The 26,097-nt window shown below is 49.2% G+C and overlaps 1 protein-coding gene across 2 annotated transcripts in view; it reads right to left on the bottom strand.

Moving 5' to 3' along the window:
• The window catches only part of Fbln1 (fibulin 1), an 80,346-nt gene that overhangs the window by 14,436 nt on the left and 39,813 nt on the right, over positions 1–26,097 (bottom strand). Inside the window, exons 15-16 of one of the 2 annotated variants that reach the window (NM_010180.2) lie at positions 8,458–8,600; positions 6,478–6,609 (exon numbers count right to left, since the gene is read on the bottom strand). In NM_010180.2, the coding sequence (NP_034310.2) occupies positions 6,478–6,609; positions 8,458–8,600 (275 nt within the window). Of the gene's footprint in view, positions 1–6,477; positions 6,610–8,457; positions 8,601–19,973; positions 20,415–26,097 lie in introns of those variants that run through there. The other variant, NM_001347088.1, reaches the window with a different exon arrangement.

Here is a 26,097-nt window from a genome sequence, read left to right as displayed (position 1 = left end):
TACTGGCTGGACCATTTCTCACCAGGGGGGCTCAAGGATCCTTGGACAGGGTCTCCAGTTCTGTACCCCTCCCAAGCCTCAGTGTGGGCCATTCAGGTGGTTTTCTTCTTAGGGACATCTCCCTGTCAGACAGACAGGCTACATGCACTGTGCAGATAGGCCTTCATGATGACCCTTTCATCACAAGGTGACATCGTGGGGGCTCATGCCTGCTTGATCTATACGTATCAGGCACACCCATGGACTTCAACAAAGGCTCTGGCCCAGATAGCTCCCTAACCCTACTCTTCAGGTTAGCTGAATGTGTGTGTCAAAAGCACTGCTCTGCTGCTGGTCCCGTGAGACACCATCTCTTCTCTGGAGTCTGTGAGGGATCGACTCTACCTGCTCCTTCCTGGGCTCAGCTATGTTCCTCCTGTGTCTCACCTGACCACAAACTTGGACCTGCTTCCACCCCAACCAGATCTGGCATGGATAGCCACTCTCAGACGTGACACCAGAGACCCTGGGACTCACAGCATCTGAGCATCACCACTGGACTTCTGTTGTCCTCTACGCACCCGACACGCAAAGGCCTCGCTCACAAATCCCTTTCTGGGTCATGGTGAGAGGGACTCTGTAATCAGGGTATCTCTTTCCCAACCTAACTCAGCAACAGTGCCCAAATCGAGCCAGCCCATCTTTTCGTCTTGCATTCCAACTTTCCCAGCTACATGGGGCTTGGCCAGCCACGCCCATGCGTGGGACTAAGGAGGCCACCCTTCTTCTCCCCAGGGATACCTAGAAGCTGTGTCCCCAAAGCCATCTTGCGGCTAAGGAGCTTGAGGACACCAGAGAACAGACCTACAGGCTTGAATTCTAGCTGGCCAGAGGACCCATTTTTCCTCTGCAAACAACCATATCAGTTCCAAGTGGCTATCATCCTCGAGGCTGTACTGATGAAGGAGTTCAGTGCAGAGGCTGGGTGACAGTTCCTGACATCAGGTGACTCCTGAGCAAAACTTGGCAAAGTCTCCTAACCCTATGCCTGCACCTGAGGTGGCACTAGGGTCTTGAGGCCCAGCCCTGATGCTATACTACTACATGGTAAGCCGCCCATAAGCAGAGCAGGGAACCAATCAGGAATCAAGCAACATGTGCATCCACACATTCGGCCTCCCTCCTCGTACACAATCATCGCTGCTCTCGGCCCGCTACCCGGCCCTGCACACATGCCAAGTCAGACCTTGGGACTTGCCCAGAAATGAGTGTAAAGTGCAGAGAGGGTGGTCACAGCAGCCAACCAGAGCTGTCTCCAGCCTGGGAGGGTTCTGCTCAACTTTCAGATAACCTTCCTGGATCACTCGTGACACCGACCGCAACCTAAGTTCCCAACCCTAGAATTAACTGCTCAGGCACTGTGGCCCTGGAGGCTGGCCTGCCAGTCCATGGGCAGATGGGGGTGGGTGGGCAGGAGGGTATGATGCTGAGTGTCCCCACAAGCCCGGGTATAGCACCTGCTACAGCAGAGACTCATGGGTACTAGCCAGGTGGAGAATTGTGGGTGCTTCAGTATCCTGTCCCAGTGAACCCCATCTCCTGGTCCCACGGATCTCAGAAGGTCTTTACTCCTAACTGTCAGGTTGGATCCAGAATTCCAAGACTATTTATATAGGACCCAGACCTACTGGTATTGGCAGATGTCAGTAGGATAGACATCACTGGGTATATACTGCCAAGAAATGGGCTTCATGGTCACCTCATAGGGGTCGATGAAGTGACTGTGAAGTGGACTGGCCTTGGGTCTAAAGTAGTCCTCCTACACCTCCCACCTGACAGTTGTGTGACCTCCTCCGAGAAGCCTGCCTTGTGTGCTCCACTGTTACCATCAGTACCATCACAGCTGTCTATAGATAACTATTAGGCGATCTTTTAAGCATCTAAGGGTCCTGTGGAGGATGATGGGGTGTGGAGTCAGGATGGCAATGCAAAATTAGGCCACAGGCCAAAAAGAAAGAAAAAAACCCCACAAACAGCAGATAAAAATGTACGGCTGAGTGTTCTCAGCTTCTCTTGGCAGATCCTCTTGGCTTGGGTAAGGCTTTGGTACAAATTCTGGCAAAGTTGACACCTCATTCTAGATAGACTCTATTTTTTCACTTCTAGAAAAAATGAAGTTGAGAAGTTTCGTGGAGGCAAGCTAAAGAGAGGCCCAGGGTCCAGGTATCCTCTAAACCCTAGAGGCTCAGACAGGGCTCAGGCTGACAGTGAGTGGCCCACAATTTTCGTGGCCAGGGCTCCCCCATTACTCGCTCTATTCAGCTTCTCAAAGCACCCTGACTGCAGCCTCGGCTCTGCAGAGTGAAGTGTGCACTCCTGAGGAGACTGGGAGGCTCTGTGGTGGCCCAAGCACGCCCCAGGCATTTATAGAGCCACAGGCCGGAGGAGTATCCCTCAAGTCTCCCTGACAGCTGGAGAGAGAGGAATGTGCACCCCCCCCCCTTGCAGAGGCTTCAGCTCCGCCCTGAGCAGCATCTCCCTGATCCCCTAAAACCCAACAGGCTACATTAGAGGAAGCCTGGCCTTTTTAGTCGCCCCTCCCCCCACCTCCCTCCCCACTTCTCTCTCAAGCACTTCACTGTCTTGTCACTTTCAAGGGCCTGAATGCCATGGCCACAGGGGTCAAAGGCTCATCATCGGCTGCTTATTTTGTGGGACTTCCAGATTTGGAGAACTCTGTCCATGCCAGCACTGGGCGTCCGTCTATGGGTTCTAGGTCTGGGTAGGCCTAGGTTTGTGCTATTTCTACTCCATTGCTCGCCCTTGCTCCCCCACCCCTGAGTGAAGATAATTTCTCTATGTCCCAGGGACTGAAGGCTGGTTCCTGAATGCTATACTCATTGAGGCTCCTGAGTATGTGAGGAGACTATCCTTGGGCCTTGCCTCTCTAGGGAAGCCCTTTGTAGGGAGTGTCCACAAGGGTTGTGGCTTCGACAGGCAGGTATTCATCCAGCCCAGTGAGCAGGCAGGTGCCCCGGCATGACCATATACAGGCCCATGTCCATTGCCAGAGACACAGGAACCTCTTGAGCTTGGATGGGAACAGCAGGTGGCAGGCCCACTTAGTCCTGAACCATGCTTTTGCTGATGGCCAAGCCTTGGGGGTATTGCATAAAGTGTAGCCTGAAGTGTCGGAAGATACCCAGCCCCATGGTTTGTGGTTGCATAGTCTTACAAGGTCATTGGACTCTATTCCCTCCTTTGCCCAAGGGGAGCTTCCTGACCTGTTCCCAGGAGTCACATTTGCAAGGACTGAACAAGAACACGGGGGCGAGAGTGTGCAGTGGTGGCAAGAAGCCATGACTGCTAAGCTCCAGAGTTGCTTTATGTTGGGCCAAAACTCAGAAAACTCTATCCCCACAGTGGTCAGGACTGGAGCCATGTTGGGGGGGGGGGCGGGGGCGGTTTACTTCTGGGAGGGACATTTCCAGGTACACAGAGATGTTTCTGGGCAGAAAAGGGAGAAGGAATTTGGCTATAGGCAATCTCAGGGTAAATGTTCCAAGCAGAGAACTGGGAGCCTAAGACAAGAAGTCGGAAAGCAGAACCCAATCACAAACACAGCCTTCGTCCCCACTCAGGGCAACCGGCCCCACCTGGTCTCCCTCTCCACCCGGCAGGTGATGTGTGCACCAGATGGAACGCCCTGCGAACTTGCTGAGGAGTGGAAAAAGGCTGGGCCACTCAGTCGGCAGAGAGATGAGCCCCAGGAATTTCCGAAGGGCTGGGGTTCCACCCCCATGCCGCCCAAGCCTAGAATTCCAAAGATCAGGGCACCCATGACCAGGCGCGGCGAGGGGGACGCTCATTCCCCACGGCCTCGGCTGCATTCCATTCCCGAGCCGCCCACTGCCTGCAGGTTACCTGTGGTCACTCGTCACCCCTGGAGCCATCTCATGGCCAGCTGGGCCCCGGAATCACTAAGAAAAGACTAAGACTGACACACAAGTGGCCTTTGTTTCTTCTTCTGTGGAAGTGGCTGGGAAAGATGAGGCCTTCTGGCTCTATCACAAGCAGGACTTTCTGATGTAGCAGACAGGAAGCCAAAAAGCAGACGCACCCAAGACTGTTCTGTCTGGGGTGCAGCCATGACCCGCTCACTGGGACTCATCTCTGCCCAGTTTCCCAGCTTTAGACCACTCCAGGAACGATTTAGCTGAGAAGAGATGTGGAAAGAGGGAGGGCCCGTTCCTGAGAGAGCTGGGGTGGGCTACGGAGGCTCGATGCAACCCTGCAGGCTCACATCTCAGTATATTGATGGCCCAGTGCTCTCTTCTGGGGAAAGGTGAGCATGGGAGTGGGGGGCAGTATCTATCTCTATAAACACAGGTCAGCCAGGGCCAGTAACTCAAGTGTTCAGAAGTAACAGAGAGCAAGCAAACTGGAAGGTTCTACGGTTATAATCACAGCGGCCCAGGCTGTGTCACATGATAGCAATAGGTCACTCACAGGGCAAGCTCTAGGGGGCTTCTGCTGGCCAATGACAGGGTACTCATCTCTCATCCACACTTGAAGCAGGACAAACCGTTACCACACCCCCACCCGACCCCCGACATAGACACAACACCTCCCCTCATCCATAGCTGAAGGTGAGACTTAGGACGGCTGGCGGCCGGGCTGCATGCCCTCTCCTTGGAATCTCAGAGAGGGCTGCTGAACCATTAATTGTAATTAACTAATTATCCTTGCTGCCAAACAGCGGAGGAGGAGGCCGGGGGTGGTGAGCCCCCAAATGACTCAGCCATGTTTACAACATGCAAACCCATTTAAGAGCTTGTAAAGTTGCTATAAATGGCTCTTTGGCAACAGGAGAATAACGATTCCCTTTCTCTAGCTGCCAGTTTAGCAACTGTCGGGGTTGAAGAAACAGCCTGGATGGAGGTTTTGGAGATCCAACAGCGCCACCTGGAGGCCAAACTCATGGTTCGGCTCCAATCCAGATCTCACAGGCCTGAGACTAGAATAAAAGGAAAAACTGATGTATGTGTGTGTGTGTCTGTGTGTGTGTGTGTGGGGGGGGGGGGGGGGGATTATCACCCAGTTTCTCAAATGCTTCAAAATGTTCAGAGTGTAAATCTAAGTCAGAAGTGGCAGATAAGACCGTTTTCCATCACCATGAATAAAAGTTACTTAAAGCACTGGAGAGATGGCTCAGCAGTTAAGAGGACTCACTGCTCTCAGAGGTCCTGAGTTCAATTTCCAGAAACCACTTGGAGGCTCACAACGATCTGTAACGGGATCTGATGCCCTCTTCTAGTGTGTCTGAAGATAGCTACAGTGATTTATTTATCATATAAATAAAATAAATAAATCAGTACTACTACTAACAATAATAATAAGTTACTTAAAGACCATCTGGGGGCCGGTGAGACGGCTCAGTGGTTAAGAACACCAACTGCTCTTCCGAAGGTCCTGAGTTCAAATCCCAGCAACCACATGGTGGCTCACAACCATCTGTAACGTGATCTGACTCCTTCTTCTGGAGTGTCTGAAGACAGCTACAGTGTACTTACATATAATAAATAAATAAATAAACCTTAAAAAAAAAAAGACCGTTCTGATGAGCTACTGTGACAAAGGTCACAAAGTGGAATGACCCGCTGGGTGCAGTCATGACCCACCGGGCATTGGTGACATCATACCAAGACTCAACTCTGCCCAGCTTCCCAGCTTAGTCCACTCCAGGAGCAATTTAGCTGAGAACAGCAGATATGGAAATGGCCTCTGAGAGCGTTCAGGGCGAGCAGGTCCTACTGAAGGCCCACAGACAGCAACAGGGACCACAGTCCTCTCTACAGAGACCGTGTGGCTTCCAGGCTTCCCTCCCATCTCCCCTGTGGGTGTTTACCAGCCCCTGTCCCGGTGTCTGGCGAATCCTCTCCACTTCCTCTTCACCAAGCCCACATGAAACCAACACAGAAGGTTGCTCTGTCCCTGCCTCCTTTGTGCTTCTGGGACACCGACTGTCCTGGGGGGTTCTTACCCACTGACACCTGGGGAGGGGTGACAAGTGGCTGGAGATTGCACACTAAGCCAAGGTAGTTAGTTGCATGGCTGGGACTAGATATGGGGTCTTCTGAAGTCCAGTTTGCTTATCTTCTCACGGCGCCATGGGAACAGCAGACAGACCAGCTCCCACTGAGCAAGGCTTACAGCCTGGCTGGGGCACGGCCTTCTAAATCCAGCTATGAGAGGCAGGATCTATTTTGCCCACCTACTTGGTAAGTGGGAAGACTGAGGCTGACAGAGTTTACAGGAGAGTCAGTGGTACGGCCGGGGTGGATCCCCGGGGGAGTCTTTCACACTAGGCTCCCCAGACTTGATTGAGTAGGAGCTGCTGGCTAGGACCTGGCAGCCAGGTAGAACTGGCCTCTGATGGGAGTGAGGAGGGTGCAGATGACCTTGGTCAATGCCCTGGGCATCTCAAGGGTCACTCACCCACAGTCATGCCGTCCTCATAGCGCTTGATGATATCAAAGGAGTCTCGAAGGTTCCCTTCTGTGATGTCGAAGATGATGTCGGCCTGGTTGGCGGGGTACAGCGGTGTGACAGCCCTCAGAAAGATGATCTCTGCAGCAAGGATGATGGCATGAGAACACTGTAGCACTGGCGCAGCCCTCCACTCCACTCCACTCCACTCCACTCCACTCCACTCCACCCCCCTCCTCCCCAGAGACTTGCCCCCCCTTCCTCGACCCAAACACAACGAGGATTCACTCCTAAGGCAACATGGCTGAAATCACCAACCCCCTCCCCTGTGTGGAAGGGTAGAGTCCTAGCCCTCACATCATAGCCAATCTGTTTCATCAGTGGGGAAACTGAGGCAGTTTGACAATTCTTATCTGCCCTGAGGTCATGGGGCCAGCTGGCAGCGTGGACTCAGCTGGGCTGTGGTGGATGTGGTTCCAGATTACCTCATGGTGAAGCAGTGTAAGCCACCTTAGCCTTGGAACCACCATTCAGATCCCAACCTGGCTCAGGGTAAACTAGGAAATGTCCTTTTTTTTCTGGGCCTCGGTTTCCTCATCTATAAAGTAAGGGAGGAAGCTGGCTGATGTCCACTGAGTACCCTAGTGTCCTGAGCCCAAGACATCAACAGGTGTCTTGGCTGCCCCCCATTCAGGTAACAAACTCCTATGTCAGCAGAGTGGAACACCAGGAAAATGGCTGCTGGGGGAGGGATGGCACAGCAGTTAAGAGCATTGACTGCTCTTCCAAAGGTCATGAGTTCAATTCCCAGCAACCACATGGTGGCTCTTGGCAACCATCTGAATGGGATCGGCTGTCCTCTTCTGATGTGTCTGAAGACAGCTACCGTATACTCATATAAACATAAGATAAATAAATCTAAAAACAAAAAAATGGCTGCTGGGAACATGGGAAAGACTTGTGTGCGGGTCTGTAAAACCCCCCTCGACACAGGGCAAATATGAGTGACTTCTCTGGAAACATGAGCCAGTGGGAATGGAGTAGGGGCTGGGGACTTCCCCAAGGACAGTGCTGGCCTGGTGGCTCTCACACGTTTCCCCCACCGTCTGGTGATCCTGCATGACACTTTCACAGTGTCAGGCCAGGGGTCATCTTGGATAACTCAGCGACACATTTTCCTGGAGAGGAAGAGCTTTTCTTGGCATGTTCTTAGTATGTAAGCTGGCGCACAAGCTCGCTGCATGTCTGCTGATAGTCAGGGAAGGAGACTCCATGCAGAAGAGAGAAGGTGACTGGGGACCAGAGAAGCCCACAGCTACACACCCCAGGGTGTGTCATGAGTATGTGCTTCACCTAGAAGTTTGTAACTCCAGGCTGCCTCAGAAATGGGCTGTGATGGCACCAGCCATGTCCTTTGGGACATGGACACAGGAAGGAACATGTCACGTTATCTTATGGCCCTCTGCTTCCAGTCTGGCTACTCCATCCATCTGTCCCAGTCTCCGAGATGTCTTGGCACCCCAGACTTATCTATGAGAACCTCTCAACAGCTCTCTTGGGGTGAAGCCTCAGCTCCAGGTTTAGGCGCCGGCTCATCCTTCCAGTCCTGTCAGTCTGTCTTGGTTCTCAATGCCCACACTGCTCAGCTCACCTCCAGACCTTGCCAACTGTGATCTACTGGCAAGTCTCTCTTCTCTCCCTCTCCCTCTTTGGCCAATAACCTCCTACCCACTTCCCTCAGGAAGTATTCCTCAACTCGCCAGCGTTCAGCATGGAATCAACACTGAATGCTATTGTCAGAATGCGTGTCAGCCATCAGAGGGGCTGCCCAACAGGGAAAGGCTGAGCAGCCCAGGATCCCAGATGGGAAAGATGTGCATCCTACCCCGACCACATCCTACAAGGAAGGGTTCCTGCAAGACAGGCTTTCTGTTCAATCAGAAGGAGGCTCAGAAGCAAGTCCCAGGACCTTGAACTTGATCCACTCACCCTCAGGACGGGTGAACTCTCGAAAGGTGGGCAGCGAGATGACGGTGTGGGAGACGGTATGTACAGGGTCCCGCACGCAGGCCTCATCGTTGGGACGGCAAGACTTGATGCAGCGGACGGTGTCTGTTTTCTCTTGGCGGAAGCTGCAGAGAAACACAGGCCAGGAAGGTTGGTGGCAAAGCCAGGACAACAGCACCCAGGGAACACCAGAAGTAGCACGTGGTCCAGGGGCACTTCTATCAGCACCTAACAGCGGCCTCTGTGGCCAGGCTAAACTGTATGGATCTGTGCATGGCCCTTCATATAAAATGGGGACACCATTTAGCCTAGCTGCCAATGTGCACAGTTTGGAATTTGCCAACGCACTAAGCGAGCATCAGTCTGCCCCTGGTAAACATGTTCACTTCTCAGTTGCTCAGCAACAATGTTGAGTAGCTAGGGGTACCAGGTGCCGTGGATACCAGTGAATAAGGGTGTCAAGTCTTTCATCCTGGAAGCCAACAACTGGGTAGATAGCTCATGGTGGAGACAGGGACAGGGTTGAGGGTTGGGGGCAGGGTTGGAGAGATGTATATAAGCTGCTGACCTCAGGGTCCATCACAGAGGAGTTGAATCCATACCAAGTGACAGGAAGGAAAAGGGTTATGTTTACTGTGAGTCCATGCCCGTGTTCCTGGCACTATGCTACACTGCTCTTACAAACTTTACCATGAAATACAAAACAAGGTTGCTCATCAGTTAAGAGCACTGTTTGCTCTTTCGGACAATCCACAAGGCAGCTGGTTCACAGCCATTTGTAATGCAAGAGCCAGGGGATCGAACACTCTCTGGCCTCTGTGGGCACTGTACACACATGGTGTCTGTACATACATACACACATGCAAAACACCTATCGACATAGAATTAAATTAAAACTAAAAAAGCAGGAAGAAGAGGAGGAGGAAGAGGAGGAGAAGGGCAGTGTCTGTGAAACAACACCCAAAGTTGTCATCTGGTCTCCATAGGACACATATACATACACATACACACACACACGAAATAAATGAAATAAAAACATATGAGCAGGCAGGTGGTGGCGGCACAAGTGTTTAACCCCAGCACTCAGGAGGCAGAGGAAGGTGAATCTCTGCATTCGAGGCCAGCCTTGTTTGCATAGTGAGTTCCAGGACAGCCAAGACTACACAGAGAAACCCTGTCTCTAATAACCAACCAACCAATCAACTAACTAACCAACCAAACAAACAAACAAAGAAGAAATAAAAACAAACCCCACAAAACAAAACAAAACCCCAGATATGAACGGAATGCAAATAGTTCGAAGAGTTATTGTATGGAAAACATTTTTATAATCATCAGTCTCATCAGGGAGTTGAGGCAGAAGGGTTACAAGTTCAAGGCCAGCCTGCTCTCTACAGTGAAACCCTGTCTCAAAAAATAAACATTCTTCACACAAGGAAAGAAACCTCAGCCAACTGCCTGAAGCTGCCTCGTGTGCACTAGATCAACACCAACACGCCCATATCCTACAGTTAGCCCTTAACCTGGGCCCACGCAAGCCCCTGCTCGGTTTCTTCACAGCTCCTTCCCACAGTGTGTACCTCTGTGACAGACATATGGGCATGCCCATGAGTGAGTGATGGTTGTCTGTCAGTCCCCTCTGACTGACAGTTTCCCCTCCATCCTTTTATTCTCCACGTGATCTGGTAAGGACCCTACTGCGTTTCAGCCTCGGAGTCCCATAGTCAGGAGCTGGCTGCCTGCATCCCTCTGTCCTCTGAATGTCCTTTATGTTGGGTGCTGGATTAGACACAGGCCCAGTCTGGTTGGAAGGATGACAGAGGTGGAGTCTCTCCCATCAGATCATTCTGGTCTTTCTGTGATACCTACAGCAGTTGGTGCTCAGCGTCTACACCCATTCTCCTAGTTAGTTTCTGTCATCTTGACACTAGCTAGAGTCATCTGGGAAGAAGGAATCTCAATAGAGAAAATGGCGCTGCCAGATTGGCCTGTAGGCAAGTCTATGAGGTGTTTTCTTGATACATGATTGACGAGTGGGAGGGCTCAGCCCGCTATGGGTTGTAGCACCCCTGGGTAAGTGGTCCTGGGTGACATAATGTTTTGTGGGTTTTGTTTGTTTGTTTGCTTGTTTGAAACAAGTTTCCTCTACATAGCCCTGGCTGTCCCAGAACTCAGTATGCAGACTAGGTCAGCCTTGAACTCAGAGAGCCAACTGCTTCTGCCTCTGCCTCTTGAGGGCTGGGATTAAAAGTGTGCACCACCAGGCACGGCTGGTCTTGGGTAATATAAGAAAGCAAGCTGAGAAAGTCATGGAGATAGAGATAGGTAGGTGGGTGGGTGGATGTGTGGATGGATAGATAGATAGATAGATAGATAGATAGATAGATAATTGCCAAAAAGCAGCACTCCTCCATGGCTTCTGCTTCAGTTCCTGCCTTGGGTTCCTGCCCTGACTTCTCTTCATGATAGACTATAACCTGTTAAGGTTAAATAAACCCTCTTCTTCGCAGATTTCTTTTGCTCATGGTGTTTATCGCAGCGACAGAAACCCAAGCCACCCACTGACTGTACCTTGGGGCTGGAAAAACCCTGCTGGCCTGACACTTTCCTCTCATTCACTGGTTGGCCTTCTGTGCCTGGAAGCGATCTCATAGATGCTACTGCTGTGTGGTCACCCAGAAGCATATAGTTCAATATTTGCTAGGTCCAACTCTACTCTGCTACTGGCCAGTGTTATGTTGGCCATGATATAAATATGACGTGATAAACATGAATATGAACACTGGATGTGAAAGGCTCCCCCTCAGGCTCTCAAGTCAGAACAGTTGGTCCCCAGCTGGTGGCGCTGTTTTGAGAGGTTAAGAATCCTTTGGGAGATGGAGGTCCAGTGAGGGGAAGTGGGTTATAAGTAGAATCTTGAGATTTATAGGCTGGCCCACTTCCTGTCCTGTTTTCTAAACTCCCAGGAAACGCACCTGTTGCTTCACTTTCCTACCACAACCAAGAGCTGCACCTGCCCCCAGCACACTCGCATGGACTGTACCCTCATACGTGAGACAAACACCCTATCTTCCACTAAGTTGCTTCTTGTTGTTAGGACTTTAAGAAAAGTAATGAATACAGACAAGTGTTTGTATCATGAACATCAGGGCTCTCTATTACTCCTCAAAATGACTTTGAGGTAGGAAAAATAAAGCCAGGGAGAACTCATGATGGGATCCAGTTTGATGAGGTTTGGTCCACTGGCATTGCTGTCCTTTGTGGAAGCTCAAACTTTCCTTCTATTCTTGGCCAGAGAGAAAAAAAAGTCGCTCTGGGACTCTTGTACTCCCACAGCTGAGGCAATACACAGTACTCAATTTCATCAAGAATGCTTTAGTGTACACTAGAGCCAGTACAGTGAGCTCTGGATTTATCTGTCTGTGGTCTACGGGAAATGTTGATACAGGATCATAGTACTCAGTGACAATGCCCAGAGCAACAGGGCTGGCCACTATTTCCAGGCATCGCCAGCAGACATTAAAAACATAACATACAGCGAAGGAGGGGCTGATGACATGCCTCAGCCAGCTACCAAAGCTGATAACATGAGTTTGGTCCTTGGGATCTAGGTGACAGAAAGAGGGAAAAACCAGCTTTTACATGTTGCCTTTTGACCCCCCTCTAAATAAATGCAATGAGAAATAAATGTAATGCAAGCTCACACTAATATTTACAATTCAAAACAAAGTTTATAAACTTCTTATCTTCTCCAGGGCTCAAGGATATAGTTTTTACTCTACGTCACAAGCCGGATTCAACTGACACTGAGAATCTCACAATTGTCCAATTTGACTGGTCCCATGTTTCACACAGAGTAACAGTACTAAAATGATCATCACCAATCAACCATAATAATCTCTCTAGTATGTTTTCCTTCTATTCGGTTTAACTAGAAATACTACATCTGTGTAGTCTGAGCTATATGGCAATTGATAGCATCCAGCTTCCCTTTAATAGGTTATGTAGCCTTAATGCCAAAGTCATTGTTCAGTGTGTGCAAGTTCATAACAGTGCACACTCTTGGTCAGTTTTGCTGGGTATAAAATCCCCGGCTTGCATTTCCTAATTGTCCTAAATACATCGCTTCATTTTCATCTGACATAAAATGTCAAAAATCTGATATTCGGGGATGTGGAGATGACTCAAGAGTTAAGAGTATTTGATGCTCTTCCAGAGAATCAGGGTTCAGTTCCCAGGATCCATGCTGTATGACACACAGGCATCTGTAACTCTAGCTCCCCGGAATCCAACAACTTTCTTCTGGCCTATTCAGACACCCAAATGTACATACATATGTATGCACACACATGCATAAATAAAAAAAATAAAAACAAATCTTTAAAAAAGCTCTGATACGCACATGAATACACATGCATGTGATCACACACACACAGTCACACACATATACATGCACGAACATGCACATGCACACACATGCACACATGTGTGCACACACATGTACACGCATACACACATGCAGTCACACACATATACATGCACACGCATGCACACACACATGCAGTCTCATACACACACACACACACACACACACACACACACTTTAGAGCTCTTCCAAAGGACTTGCTTGTTCCAGAATTTGCTTGAGTCCACAAGTGAACTAGATGAAGGATTTCTGTCTAGAAAGATTTACTTACTGCTTTATTTTACAAAACAGTGAAAAAGCAAAAAACCTGATTTCCATGTCTAGATGGAGTTAGAAATTAGAATCTATAGAATTAGATATCTAAAAACAGGAAGAGAAAAAAGGTCCTGAGTTGAAATCACATTTATCCAAGAAAAGAAATGTTTAAGTCAGAGATGCAGAACTCTAAATCCTGACCATGGACTTTAATAGGTGAAAATCCCTAAGACAACACAAATCATTTGCTGATGGCATTCAAATGGCTGATTCTCACACAACTACTTCGTGGCTTGTCAAAATAATATACAAACATCAAGACTCCAAACTCCTGGTTCTCTGAAACCAGTTGCCTTAACCTAATCCCCACTAGTTTATTTCATTTTTTCTTCATTTTAATTTTGTGTGTATGGGTGTTTTGCCTGCATGTATGTCTATACACCATGTCCATGCAGTACCCACCGAAGCCAGAAGAGGGCTCCTGGAACTGCAGTTACAGACAGTTATAAGCTGGTTCCTTTTGAAGTACAGCTAGTGAGTGAGCCATCTCTTCAACTCCCCTCATAGATTAAAAAAATAAACAAACACAAAAATCCACAATAGTTATTTAAATAAATAAACAGCAACAAAAATATTCCATGCAGGGACCTACATTCAAATACTCGTTGCCTAGGCACAAGTATAGAGGTGATTTAGCAGGTCTGGAGCGCAAGTGTGCCCTCTAGTGGCTGAGTGGACTCTTGTTAGCTCTGCACCGTCTAAGCTACAGGGGTGACCACTGGGATAAGGCCAACTGAAAGGGGGTGTGACCCTCATCAGTTGATTGATGGGTTTAAGACACCTTCATTCCAAGCTCTTCCACCAAACTAGCCAGTTCTTCCATTTGAACAACCTAATGACGCTGTTTCCCTGTTTAATGCTACTTGATTTCTAAACATGGCGTTGGCGCACTCTCTCAGGGCGAGCTAGAATGGCCACTAGATGAGAGAGGTGTGCATTACTTTCTCAATGCTGGGAGCAAATACCAAACAAGAAGTGACTTGAGGGAAGTTGGGCGTAGCATGTGGGTCCAGCGTCTGAGGCTACAGTCCATCAAGGTGGGGCAGGCTTGATAATAGGAGTGGCTCCCAGCTGTGGACACAGGAGCTAAGGCGGCTGACACATCTGGGTAGATCAGGAAAGAGAAAGAGGAATGCCGGACCTCTGCTGCCTTTCTCCTGTCTTACTTCCAACTCCAGAGGGTGAGACGGTACCACCCACATTCAGGGTGTGGCTTCCTCCTCAGTTAAGCCTCTCACGTGACCCCAAAGACCTACCTCATTAATGCTAGAGGTGCTTCTTAATTCAACCAAGGTGTTAATCAGAATTAACCATCAGAGAGTGACTTGTGTTTTTTCCTTAGGTATCCATAGGTTCCTCACCTCCCTCGCCCCCCAATAATTTTACAAGACTATCTCTGTGTTGGTTGTTCTGAGGTAATCAGAGGTTGTGAACCACCATGTGGTTGCTGGGATTTGAACTCATGACCTCTAGAAGAGCAGTCAGTGCTTTTAACTGCTAAGCCATCTCTCCAACCCTCTCTTTTTATTTATATATATATATTTTTCTTTTCTAACTTGTTCCTTTTTAGTGTTTTGACTTTGAAAAGAGGCCTGTGACAAGACAAAGACACAGGAGGCCAATGCTGTGGTGTGTTCTTCCTACGGGGATTTTCAAAGTTTATTTTTAATTTTTAATTATGTGGCTTTTTCCCCCTTCAGTTGTCACTTATAGTACTGACTGGTTTTCCCCGTTTAGGTTACCACAGACATTTTTTTCTAAGAACCAGGATTCTGAGATGCCTACTGTCTACACGTTGGACCTTCTCTGCATACCTTCAGAGCTCCCTGTTATCCGAAGCCTGGACCTGTACTGCATACTTTCGGCGATGCCCTTATCTGCAGGCTGGACTTGCTTTGTATACCTTGAGCATTTGTTACTTTTCCTTAAGACTTTCCTCTTGTAGTGCTTTGCTTCTTTGTTACTGTGAACATATATAACATTATGACCCAAAGTGACTTGGGTGGAGCAAGTTAACTCAAGGCAGGAACCAGGGGGATGCTACTTGCTGGTTCACTCACAGGCTCCTGTTCAGCCATTTTTCTTATACAGCCAAGGACCACCTGCCTAGGGAATAGTCCTGCCCACAGTGGGTTAGGCCCTCCTTTATCACAGACTAACCTGATAAGGACAATTACTCAACTGAAACTTTTCCCCAGTGATTCTAGACTGTGTCAGGTTGATGGTGCTAACCAGGACATTTATGTTCTTTCTCTTTTAATTCATATTTTCTTTTATTTAAGATTTGTTTATTAATTGATTAACTAATCAATTTATTTATTTATTATAAATACACTGTAGCTTTCTTCAGACACACCAGAAGAGGGTATCAGATTTCATTAGAGAGGTTGTGAACCACCATGTGGTTGCTGGGATTTGAACTCATGACCTCTAGAAGAGCAGTCAGTGCTTTTAACTGCTAAGCCATCTCTCCAACCCTCTCTTTTTATTTATATATATTTTTTCTTTTCTAACTTGTTCCTTTTTAGTGTTTTGACTTTGAAAAGAGGCCTGTGACAAGACAACGACACAGGAGGCCAATGCTGTTTGATGGGACAGGAAGAGCTGGAGGGGCGTGACTGTAAGCCAAGGAACGCCAAAGGCAGCAAGCAAGCCACCGAAGACTGCAGAGACAGCCATTCCCCTCCGGGAAGAGGATGCCCTGGGTCAGATGAAGCAGAGAGTGGCAAACACATAGTGGGAGATTATGCACACCTACTATGCAGAGTCACCTAGTTCACAGTCCTCTGCTACAGAACCTAGTGTGTGTGTGTGTGTGTGTGTGTGTGTGTGTGTGTGAGAGAGAGAGAGAGAGAGAGAGAGAGAGAGAGAGAGAGAGAGAGAGAGAGAGAGAGAGAGATGGACTCTCACACTGATGCCTTTGGGTTGCTCCTTTCTATGAGGAATTCACTTTCCTGGCATTTTAAAGTCAGTACGGTACATAGCTGCTTTTCTGACCCCCTAGGCTGTTGCCTCTGGGCTGCCGCCCTCTCTGGTATGCCTCTAATGGTTTGGCACCTTCCTCTTCCAGTGGCTGTTGTCACTGTTGATTTCCTATTGTTTCCACAAGCTGTCCCTAGAGAGACCCTGCCACTAGAGAAAGCCTTGACAACTCGGTCCCCACACTGACCTGTGGCTCCCGCCTAACCCAGCCCCTCCATGGGCTCCCACAAGCCTTGGCCACTGGGGTGTGAGGAGGCTCCAGTTCCTGAGCTCCCCACATATAAGCCTGTTGCTCTTTCCTGGGGTACCCCAGGACTGAGCAGAGGGAGGCCCTAACTTGCATTTGGGAGATTTGTGGAGCCGCTGTGTTGCTTTGTTTAGTAGTAAATTATTTCCCATGGATTTGTAATCACCCTGCCCAGTTGTTCTGAGCGTGGTCTTGGGAGGGCAGGATGCAGAGAGCTTCAAAGACTCTGCCTGCATCTCTCAGGCTGTCCATTCTGCACACACTTCTGCATTTTAAAATTCCCTTCATTTTTATTTTGTGTGTATGGCTGTTTTGTCTGCACGTCTGAACTACATGCTCACTTACTTAATGAGTTGCTTCTTCAGGCCAAACAGTTCAAAGATGCCAAAAACCAACCACAGAGACTACTCCTTCATTCAAAACCCCGGGGCTTAGCAGGTGTAACAAACAAGTTAACAACTTTAAGATACCAGGGCAAATGCTAATGAGGGATGCCCAGGGCCAGAGAGTGCTAACTAAACAAGAAAGGCTTCACTGAGGAGGTGGTCCTTGAGCTAAGTCTATAGGAAGAATGGCAGTTTGCAGAAGGAGGGCAGGGTTCAGAGGAGGCCAGCAGCTTATATAGTCAGGGATTGGCAAGGAAGGGGCAAGCTGCCCAATGGGCCAGGACACCAGCAAAGATAATGAGCCAGGTTGCGGAAGCTACAGCTGAGAGAATAAACAGTGGGCCAGATCAGACAACCTTCAAGGGAATCAGACTTCACGATCGAAGAAAGAGAACTAAAGAAAAGGAGGAACCAGAGAACAAGACCAGCCCTTCAGAGTCCTCTGCTGTAGCCTGGTGCATGCTTTGGGGGACAGGCAACGTGAAGGCAACATGACCCCCACATATCAGAGTAAGGTCTGGGTGCCAGAGCTTCAGGTTCTGCTAAGAGAGAACACCAGCAGTCAGATCCACTGAAAGACTAAAAACTTAAGCCTAGTGTGGAGGTTTGAATGAAAATGGTCCCCACAGGATCAAAGGGAGTGGCACTATTGGAAGGTGTGGCCTTGCTGGGGTCAGTGTGGTGGAAGTATGTCAGTGGAGTTGGGCTCTGAGGTTTCAGAAGCTAAAGCCAGGCCTGGTGTCCTTCTCTCAGCTGCCTGCTGATCTAGATGTAGAACTGTCAGCTACGACGTCTGAGGCACCATGTCGGCCTACACACCACCACAATCCCTACCATGATGATAATGGACTTAATCTTCTGAACTGTAAACCAGCCCCAATTAAATGTTTTCCTTTATAAAAATTGTAGTGGTCATGACATCTCTTCACAGCAATAGAAACCCTAAGACAACCAGTATTAATGGCATGATCTCCATTTTCTCAATAGACATAGACAAGAGTACCTAATGTGTACCCCGAACCTTGGTAGAAGACCAGGACAGTCGCAAGATGAAACAGACCTAGTCCCTGCCTTTGTTGAGTCTTCTAGATGATGAGAAAGACACATTCAGAAAACTGAAGCAAATGGGAATCTTGGGCTGTTCCAAGCACCATAAAGATAGTGTTATAAGCAAAAGAGACGGTCTGGAGAGATGGCTCAGTGGTTAAGAGCACTGACTGCTCTTCCAGAGGTCCTGAGTTCAATTCCCAGGAATCACATGGTGGCTCACAACCATCTGTAATGGATATCCAATGCCATCTTCTAGTGTGTCTGAAGACAGCTACAGTGTACACACATTTATATGAAATAAATATGGCTGGAGCTGGGCCAGAAAAAATTAAAAATTAAAAAAAAAAAAAGCAAGAGAGACAGAACACAGCCTGGAGTGTTGGGCAAAGCTTCTGTAACAGAAAGGATATGGTGAGCATCCCCCAAGGCTTCAATGTATTGACATTTAATTCTTATTGAGGTATTAGGAGCGTGGGCACTCACTGCAACTATGATATCTAGAGACGGGATGTAAGGAAGGCTGGGATGAGATGCTTACTATGGCAGAGCCCCACAACTGAATTCTTAAGGCTGTATAAGACAAGAGATGTAAATGCTCATACGTGTGACATCTTGCTCCATGTGACATCCTGAGACACATCAGGACTCACCTGCAAGAAGGGCCACCTTCAAGTGTAGATAAGCATCTTTTCTTCAGGATGTTACCCAGTCTTTGGTAATTTGTTATCTTAATAAAAACATGGATTAATACAGTCTGAAGAAGAAAGCCTACTTAAGCTGAGATTTAAGTAGCTTTTAGGCTAAGGGTATAAAATTATGTCATTATGGCTCAGGGAAGTGTGATCGGGGAGAGTAATTTGAGGTCAGGCTGGACTGTCACACTAAGATGAAGTTGTGCCCGCCCCTGAAACTCTCACTGAGAGTTCCCATGGTTCCGTGGTTAAGAGCACCAGCTGCTTTTGCAGAGGACCTGGTTTTAGTTCCCAGAACTTACACGGAGACTTACAAGGTCTGAAACTCCAATTCCAAGGGATCTGACACCCTCTTCTGTCCTCTACCAGTCATGCATTCAGATAGAACACACATACACATAAAATAGATATTTTAAAAATAAAGAATAGAATAGAATAGAATAGAATAGAATAGAATAGAACAGAACAGGGACAGCAACTACATGCAGTGGGTGCCATGAAGGATCGAAGGATCTTAGGCCAGTTCTTCAAAATGCTCTAGCTTCTAAGCCAAGAACAAACTGTGAGGCAAGTCTAGTTGAAGCCAAAAGATCGGCAGCTGGGTTGGCTGGACTCATGAAGGAGAAGCCAGGGGCAAGAGGCTCAGGGTTCACAGCGGAGGGACTGTGACAGAATGGACTAGGCAGAGCTGTCGAGCTAGGGTACACAGACCACCTCTGTGATCTTGGGCAAATCACACTCTCTCTGAGTATCCACAAAGACAATACACACCGGAAGTATATACGACATATGTTAGACAGGTTATGGTTCCAGCAAGCACCACAACAGTGCTTCTTCTTGGCAAAGTATTGGGGGGTGGGGTGGACCAGTAGAGGCAAATGAGTTTCTTTAGTCAAGCACTTTATCAAAGATCAACAGCGTTCAGTGTTTGCCCAGAACAGCTCTGATGATCCTACATGTGATCCCCAGGGGCTAGAAGGCCTATTACCCCAGATTAGCTTGGCTACAACAAGCTGAGCCATTAGAGCCAAGTCCTTCCCTTTCTTGGGGGTGTTGGGGAGTGTTTCTATATTGGAAAAATGAAGGAGGCAGAACTAGGGCATCTCTGAGAAGGAGGCTCCTTCTCAGCCGTCACAACTACTCTTTAGAGTTTATACAACAGGAAGAGATCGTTCACAGGTATAGACCCAGCCTAGCCTCATTCTCCTCTTGCTTTGGCTGTCTGATAATGCAATGATGAACTCTGTTGCTGTGATTCTCAGGTACCTAGACCATACAAAAGTTATTCCCCAGTCACACGGTAGGGAAACCAATTCTGGTAGGGGCTCAGCTTAACCCCGGGTAGAGAGAAAGCAGAGAGGCCCCTGTCCACGCCAAATAAAACCAAGGTACAAGAGGCATGCTCTTGGGATGGCTGCTGAGAGTTTATTAGAACCCCAAGGGTGGGAAAGCAACAAGAGGGAGTGCCCAGGGCTCAAGCAAGCACTCAGAGCTCTGCAGACACAAAGATGAAAAGCTTGGCCACAAAGGAGCTGACTGTGCCGTGGCGATAAAGATCCATCTTGACGGTCAGGAGCAAGTCCCTGGGCTCAGGGATGGGTTTGGTGAGGGCCACCACCCCACTGTGGTGGCTCACCTTTCGAGTGGTGAAAAAGCCCTCCTCATTGCCAGCGGTGATGGCCAGCTGCATGCTGTCCCCAGGGACAGCACTGGAAGGGCCCATGCGGAAAACCACCGCTGGCACTTGGATGTTGGTGGGAAAAGAGAGGTGGTAGTAGGTTATTCTCAGAGGCAGCCTGGGGCACTCCTGGTTCTCATGGCAAGGCAAGCGCTCACAGCGGCTGAAAGACAAGTGGACAGAGAGACAGGAAGAGGGTTAGCGCCACCTCGGCAAGCAGAGAAACAACAGAGTGTGGGCAAGCACGGCTCACTAGGCGGGGCCTCCTGTTCACTGGGTGGGGCCTCCTGCCACCCCTCTGACTGATGCAGCCAGCACAAAGAAAACCCTCACTCACCTGGGGGAGGCGTTGTAGACCTCCAGGCCGCAGACTCAGGTACAGCAACACCCTCTAGGGGTACTGGTGACCAGGGTCAAGCCAGGGGGAGATGTGTCCCCTTCTCAAGGCAGAGAGCTAGCTACCCTGGGCACACTCAGCAAGGGCCTCACCCAGATAGTGGCCAAGGCCATGAAGAACTCCTGGGTGGATCTCAGGGATTACCCAGAAATCATCACGGCTGTTACCACGTACTTGCATGTGGGGCTAATCCCCCATACATTCATTGGCGTCATCACAACCAGTGTTCAAGATGGCGGCTTGAGTGCCCCTTGTCAGATGAGGAAAAAGGTTCAGAGAGAGCCACATTGTGAAGGAAGATGCCAAGTCTAAGCTCAGGGATGAGATCCGTTCCCCAGCCCTGTGATTCAGCTTTAGACACTTGGTCCGATTCTCTGCTTCTGTCCATAGAGACAGAGTGGGGCTCAAAATGGGGATAATGCCAGGTTCTAATATCCTGTGACAAGACTGAACTTCCTGTGACAGGATGAAGACAACACCGAACTTCCTGTGTGGTGGAGATGAAGACAGGTTCTTACTTCCTGTGACAGACTCTAACTTCCTGTATGTGGTATCAATGAAGACAGGTCCTAATTTCTTGTGTGTTAGAGATGGTAACAGGCTCTCACTTCTTGTTACAGAATGGAGACGTGTACTAACTTCCTGTCACAGGAACTGATTTCCTGTGCTAAGGTGAGAATAAGTTCTCTTAGTAGCATCTAATTATAGCCTCTAACTTCCTGCAACAGGATGACAACAGTACATTCTTATGACAGAGTGTTGACAGGAAAATGACAGGACTCGAGTTCTAGTCCTGAACCAGGCCCAACACATGATAAAGGCAGAATGACAGGAACTTAAGAAGCAGAGCCAAGATGGCCAGCCCCATTGGACTTGACCAAGTCCTCCTCAAGTAGGTCTGCCATTTTGACCAAGTTTGGATTCTCCAGTCACGGAATCTCTCAGGGTCTTGCATTACATCCCTCCTCTGGCTTTTTAAGTCTCCATGTCTTGTCCTGAATTTGCTACACATTTGACACTTCTTGTGCACAGCGTTTCTGTTTGTGTCTTATTGGATGCTTATCAGGGCTGCTAGGAAGCCTCTCACATACTTGACTAGTTAACATTCTGGCTCTAAGAAAAGAGAAGTCCTTCAAGTAAGATCCACAACACCAGTGACAGGAGAGAACCATGCCCACTGAAGACAGAGCCTGTCACTGAGAGTCCAGAGCTGGCAGTAGGGAATAAGGTGGACATCATGGGCACTGCTGAAAGGCAGCCGTCCCTGGAGATGCCAGAGGACTGGGTAAAATGGGGGCACTCTACATGCCAGAGAGATCTTTCTATCAAGGAAGGGCCTTTGATGACTGGGAGAAGGGAGGGCCATAAGAGCCAGGCAGGCAGCTGGGGTTCATGTGCTATGTTCCTCTGGGATGTCAAGGGCAGCAAGCAGTAAGTTTGGGTTTCAAAGTTGGCCTATTTCCCTTTAGAGCACACACACACACACACACACACACACACACACACACAAAGACACACACACACACTCAGACACAAAGATACATACACCGCACCCACTCAAACACACGGAAATACATACACCACACACACTCACACACAGAGACAAGACACACACCACACACACACACACACACACCATACCCATTCATGCACAGAGACACACAATGACACACACATTACACACACTCACACACATACATACTGCTTCGGGAGCAATCTAAATGGATCTGGTCAGTAGGTGGTGCTAGAGTCTCCCTCATGGAATTCACCTTTCCCACTTGTCTGTGAGGCCCTCTACCGACCAAAGACTAGGTCTTGAGTTGCCACAAAAGCACAGCAAATGTGAAGGGAAGGAATGTGAGACACGCATGATGCCCTGATCCAGCTCCCATGACTGTCACATCCAGAGCCTGACAGAGATGACGCTGTCATCCATCAGAGCATCCAAGACCTCCCTGGAAGAGGTGCCTGGGGTGGCTCTTTTTAGACCACTCACTTCCCAAAAGGCCGTGACTCCGCCACTCACTGTGGCACTTTGGCTCTATCTCCAGTGCCAGCACACTTTGTAAATGGTCACTGTACAGGCAGACTTGGACCTTGAGTTTCCTTCTCTGCCCCAAAATTTATTGAAACATCCTAGGGATCAGCATCAGCTGGTGGAGGCTTTTAGTCCCAGAGGCTGGAAGATCTCTGTGAGTTCTAGGCCAGCCTGGTCTACAGAGCGAATTCCAGGACAGCCAGAGCTACACGGAGAAACCCTGTCTTGAAAAATGAGAGAGAGAGAGAGAGAGAGAGAGAGAGAGAGAGAGAGAGAGAGAGAAGAAAAAAGGAAGGGAGGGGAGGGGTAGAAGGGGAAGAGGGGAGGGGAAGAGGGAGAGAAAAGAGGGAGAGGGGAAGAGGGGAGGGGGGAGAAAATGGAAGAGGAAAGGAGAAGAGAGGAGAGGGAGGGGAGAAGGGGGAAGACAGGGAAGGAGAGGAGAGGAGGGGGAAAGGGAGGAGGGGGAAGAGGGGAGGGGAAGAGAGAGGAGGGGAGGGGGGAGAGGAGGGGAGGGGAGAGGAGAGGAGGGGAGAGGAGGGGAGAGGAGGGGAGGGAAATAGAGGGAAGGAAACATCCCAGAAACCATAATCACTGTGTGGCAATCTACTGGTCAGACTAGGGACAGCAATAAAATCTGTTAGCTGAATCACCCCGATGGGGGTGGGCAGTCACTACTGAATCTATTACAGAGTAGGGCGGGGTGTGTGTGTGTGTGTGTGTGTGTGTGTGTGTGTGTGTGTGTCTGTGTGTGTGTGTGTCTGTGTGTCTGTGTATCTGGACCTCAGATCAGCTCAGCATGGCAAGCAGGCTCACGGCTTCCACACGTTTCCCATATACGCATTACAGTGCAATGTGTCCCAATTCTCAGCTTCAACATCTTTGACTGCAGCAGCCCAAGTTCTGTGAAAATGATCAGAAGCCTCCACGGAAGAGAGACAAAAGCGCAGAGAAAAGCAGCAGGGCCGCCCCTGTGACCATCCGCGGACGTCAATTCCATCTGTCGTCCCTGGCCAGGTCCCTCTTGAGCTCTGTGACCATAGCTTTTCACTTTAGCTACTTTCCTAAGACTCAGTATCCAAAGCTACCCAGCCTCATGACAGCTTTACAACCATACTCCATCCGAGTGGCTCTGTGGGCAGGAAAAAGGATGTACCCAGTCCCATCGGGTGCCAGAGGTAGCCCTGAACACAGGAGTAGCAAGCACTCAGAGGTCGGGACCTCAGTGTGTCCACGAGACTCATTGGTGGCTTGTGGTCCTGGCTTGCTTGGTCAGGCTCCTGGGTAGCCAGGAACAGCACAGGAGAGAAGGAAGCTACATGAGGAAAGAAAGGGCCTGAGGCAGAGAGAGAGAGACAGAGAGAGACAGAGACAGAGACAGAGACAGACAGAGAAAGAGAGACAGAGAGAGCACACTAGCACACAGAGGGTAGAAGAGACTGATTCTCACATCTTACCCACTAAAGTTCCAAACAAGCTCCCCCCTAGAGCAGGAACCTCAGGAGAGATGCCCAGTATATATATATGGGCATATATATGTATGTATGTGTATATATGCATGCAGTGTTTGTGTGCATGTATATGCATTCATACATGTTCAGTACATCTGGTATGCACGTCTAAGTGGAGACCCGAGGTTGCCGTCTGATGTCTTCTTTGATCTCTGACATATGTTATGAAGCAGGGCACCTCACTGGAACTCGGAGTATGACAATTTAGTTGGTCTACCCAGCCACCTTGTGTGGATGAATCCTCTGTCTCCATGCTGAGATTACAGGTGGGCTGCTGTGCATTTCTATGTGGGTGTTGGCGACCCGAACTCCAGTCATCAGGCTTGTATGGCAAGAGCTTTCCCTGCTGAGCCATTTCCTCAGCCCAGTTCATTTTTCTCTCTTTGGAGACCGGTCTCATTGAGCCCCAGCTGATTCTGAACTCCTGACCTTCCTGCCTCTACCTCACCAAGGCTGAGGTCACAAGCGTTCTGCCGCGGCATCTGGTTTACTCCGTCTACTAGCCTCCTTTGTAAAGATCAGGGAATTTAGAGAGCTCAGTTTCTAATGAGGAGAAAAGGGAGTTGTAAAATAGAAGTCTCTCATCTGAGATGTGCCAGGAAGTGAGTCTCTTCTCAAATGTGCCACCCCCTAACTGAGGTGAACAATGGGTGACACCTTCCCACGGGAGACTCAGGCCCCACCCCTTCCTCCACCCAACACTGCTGTTGCAAATGGTCTACAACTGAACAGGGACTATCAAAGGAGAAAGCTGTAACCAGAGAGATTCCTATATAGCTGCGATCAGGAAGCCATAACCATGAGTCCTTCATGTGCTATCTCAGGCTGTCCCCATCCGAGAGCCAAGCAACTGGCCAGAAGAACAAACTGATGAAGCCACTCAAAAGGAATTTTGTCCTCTGGTTTGTACATTGGGGAGAAGGACAATGTCCCACCACCCTTATCTCTACCACATCACAATGTGCTCACTGGACCAGCACTGAGACAGGCTTGCCATCCCTGATTATCAGGACCTGACCACGTAAGTCATCTTGGTACCACCGCACATAGGTGGCCCAACGTTGACCCAGGGCCAGAGCACTTAGAAAGGCCAGAAGCCCAGCATTTCTACACTGCAGCCCAAGTTTCTCCATTCTACCCGGCCTCCCAGACCTACAAACCATAACCACAGAGGACCCAACAGTACTGCAGGGATGTATGTGTCTTAGAATGTCTGCCCCATCCACTGGGCAGAATCTATATAGAAGAAGCAGAGGAAGGCTGTGCCCCACAATCAGGGGTCACTCTCAGGGACCCCTGAAGTCCACCCCAACATTCCATCTTATAGCTGAAGACAAGACGCTCCAAGAAACCCAAGTTAGCCTGACTCCACAGCTATGATCTTTCTAGAATGTCAGTCAAGCATGAGGCTTGGAAGAAAAACATCCCCCAGGGGGTTCACTTGGACCTCCCCCAAATCCTCAGTACAGAGGGCTCCACCTCCACCTCCCCCACCCCCATTCTCCTCTCCAGTCCCTGTTAAGGCTCTTGGTGATACACAGACAAGGACAGAAAGTGTCACCGGTAGACAGCCATCTTCCCAGGGTTGAAGCATCAGTCCCCGCCTCCCTCATCCCTGTGTCCGAATCCGGCCTGTTTTGTGGGGAATAGAGAAGCTGTAGGACAGGACAGCCGAGACCTGGCACACCAAACCCACACTGGAAGGAAAGGCACACCAATCCCAAGGATACACTATTTCAGTGTGTGCAGCTCTCAGATCTCCATCACTGCCCAATTCAGCTCCCAGTGGCATTAATTCAAGCCTGGCCAATACCATCCCACTTGCCCACCCGTCTCCACCAGGCTGGCATCCCTCCATTCTCTCAGCATGCTGTGTACTCTGTTCATTGTCTGGCACATGCTC

The sequence above is a fragment of the Mus musculus genome, chromosome 15, assembly GCF_000001635.26.
Source record: "Mus musculus strain C57BL/6J chromosome 15, GRCm38.p6 C57BL/6J".
NCBI lineage: Eukaryota > Metazoa > Chordata > Mammalia > Rodentia > Muridae > Mus > Mus musculus.
This window is presented reverse-complemented; position numbering and strand designations above follow the sequence as displayed.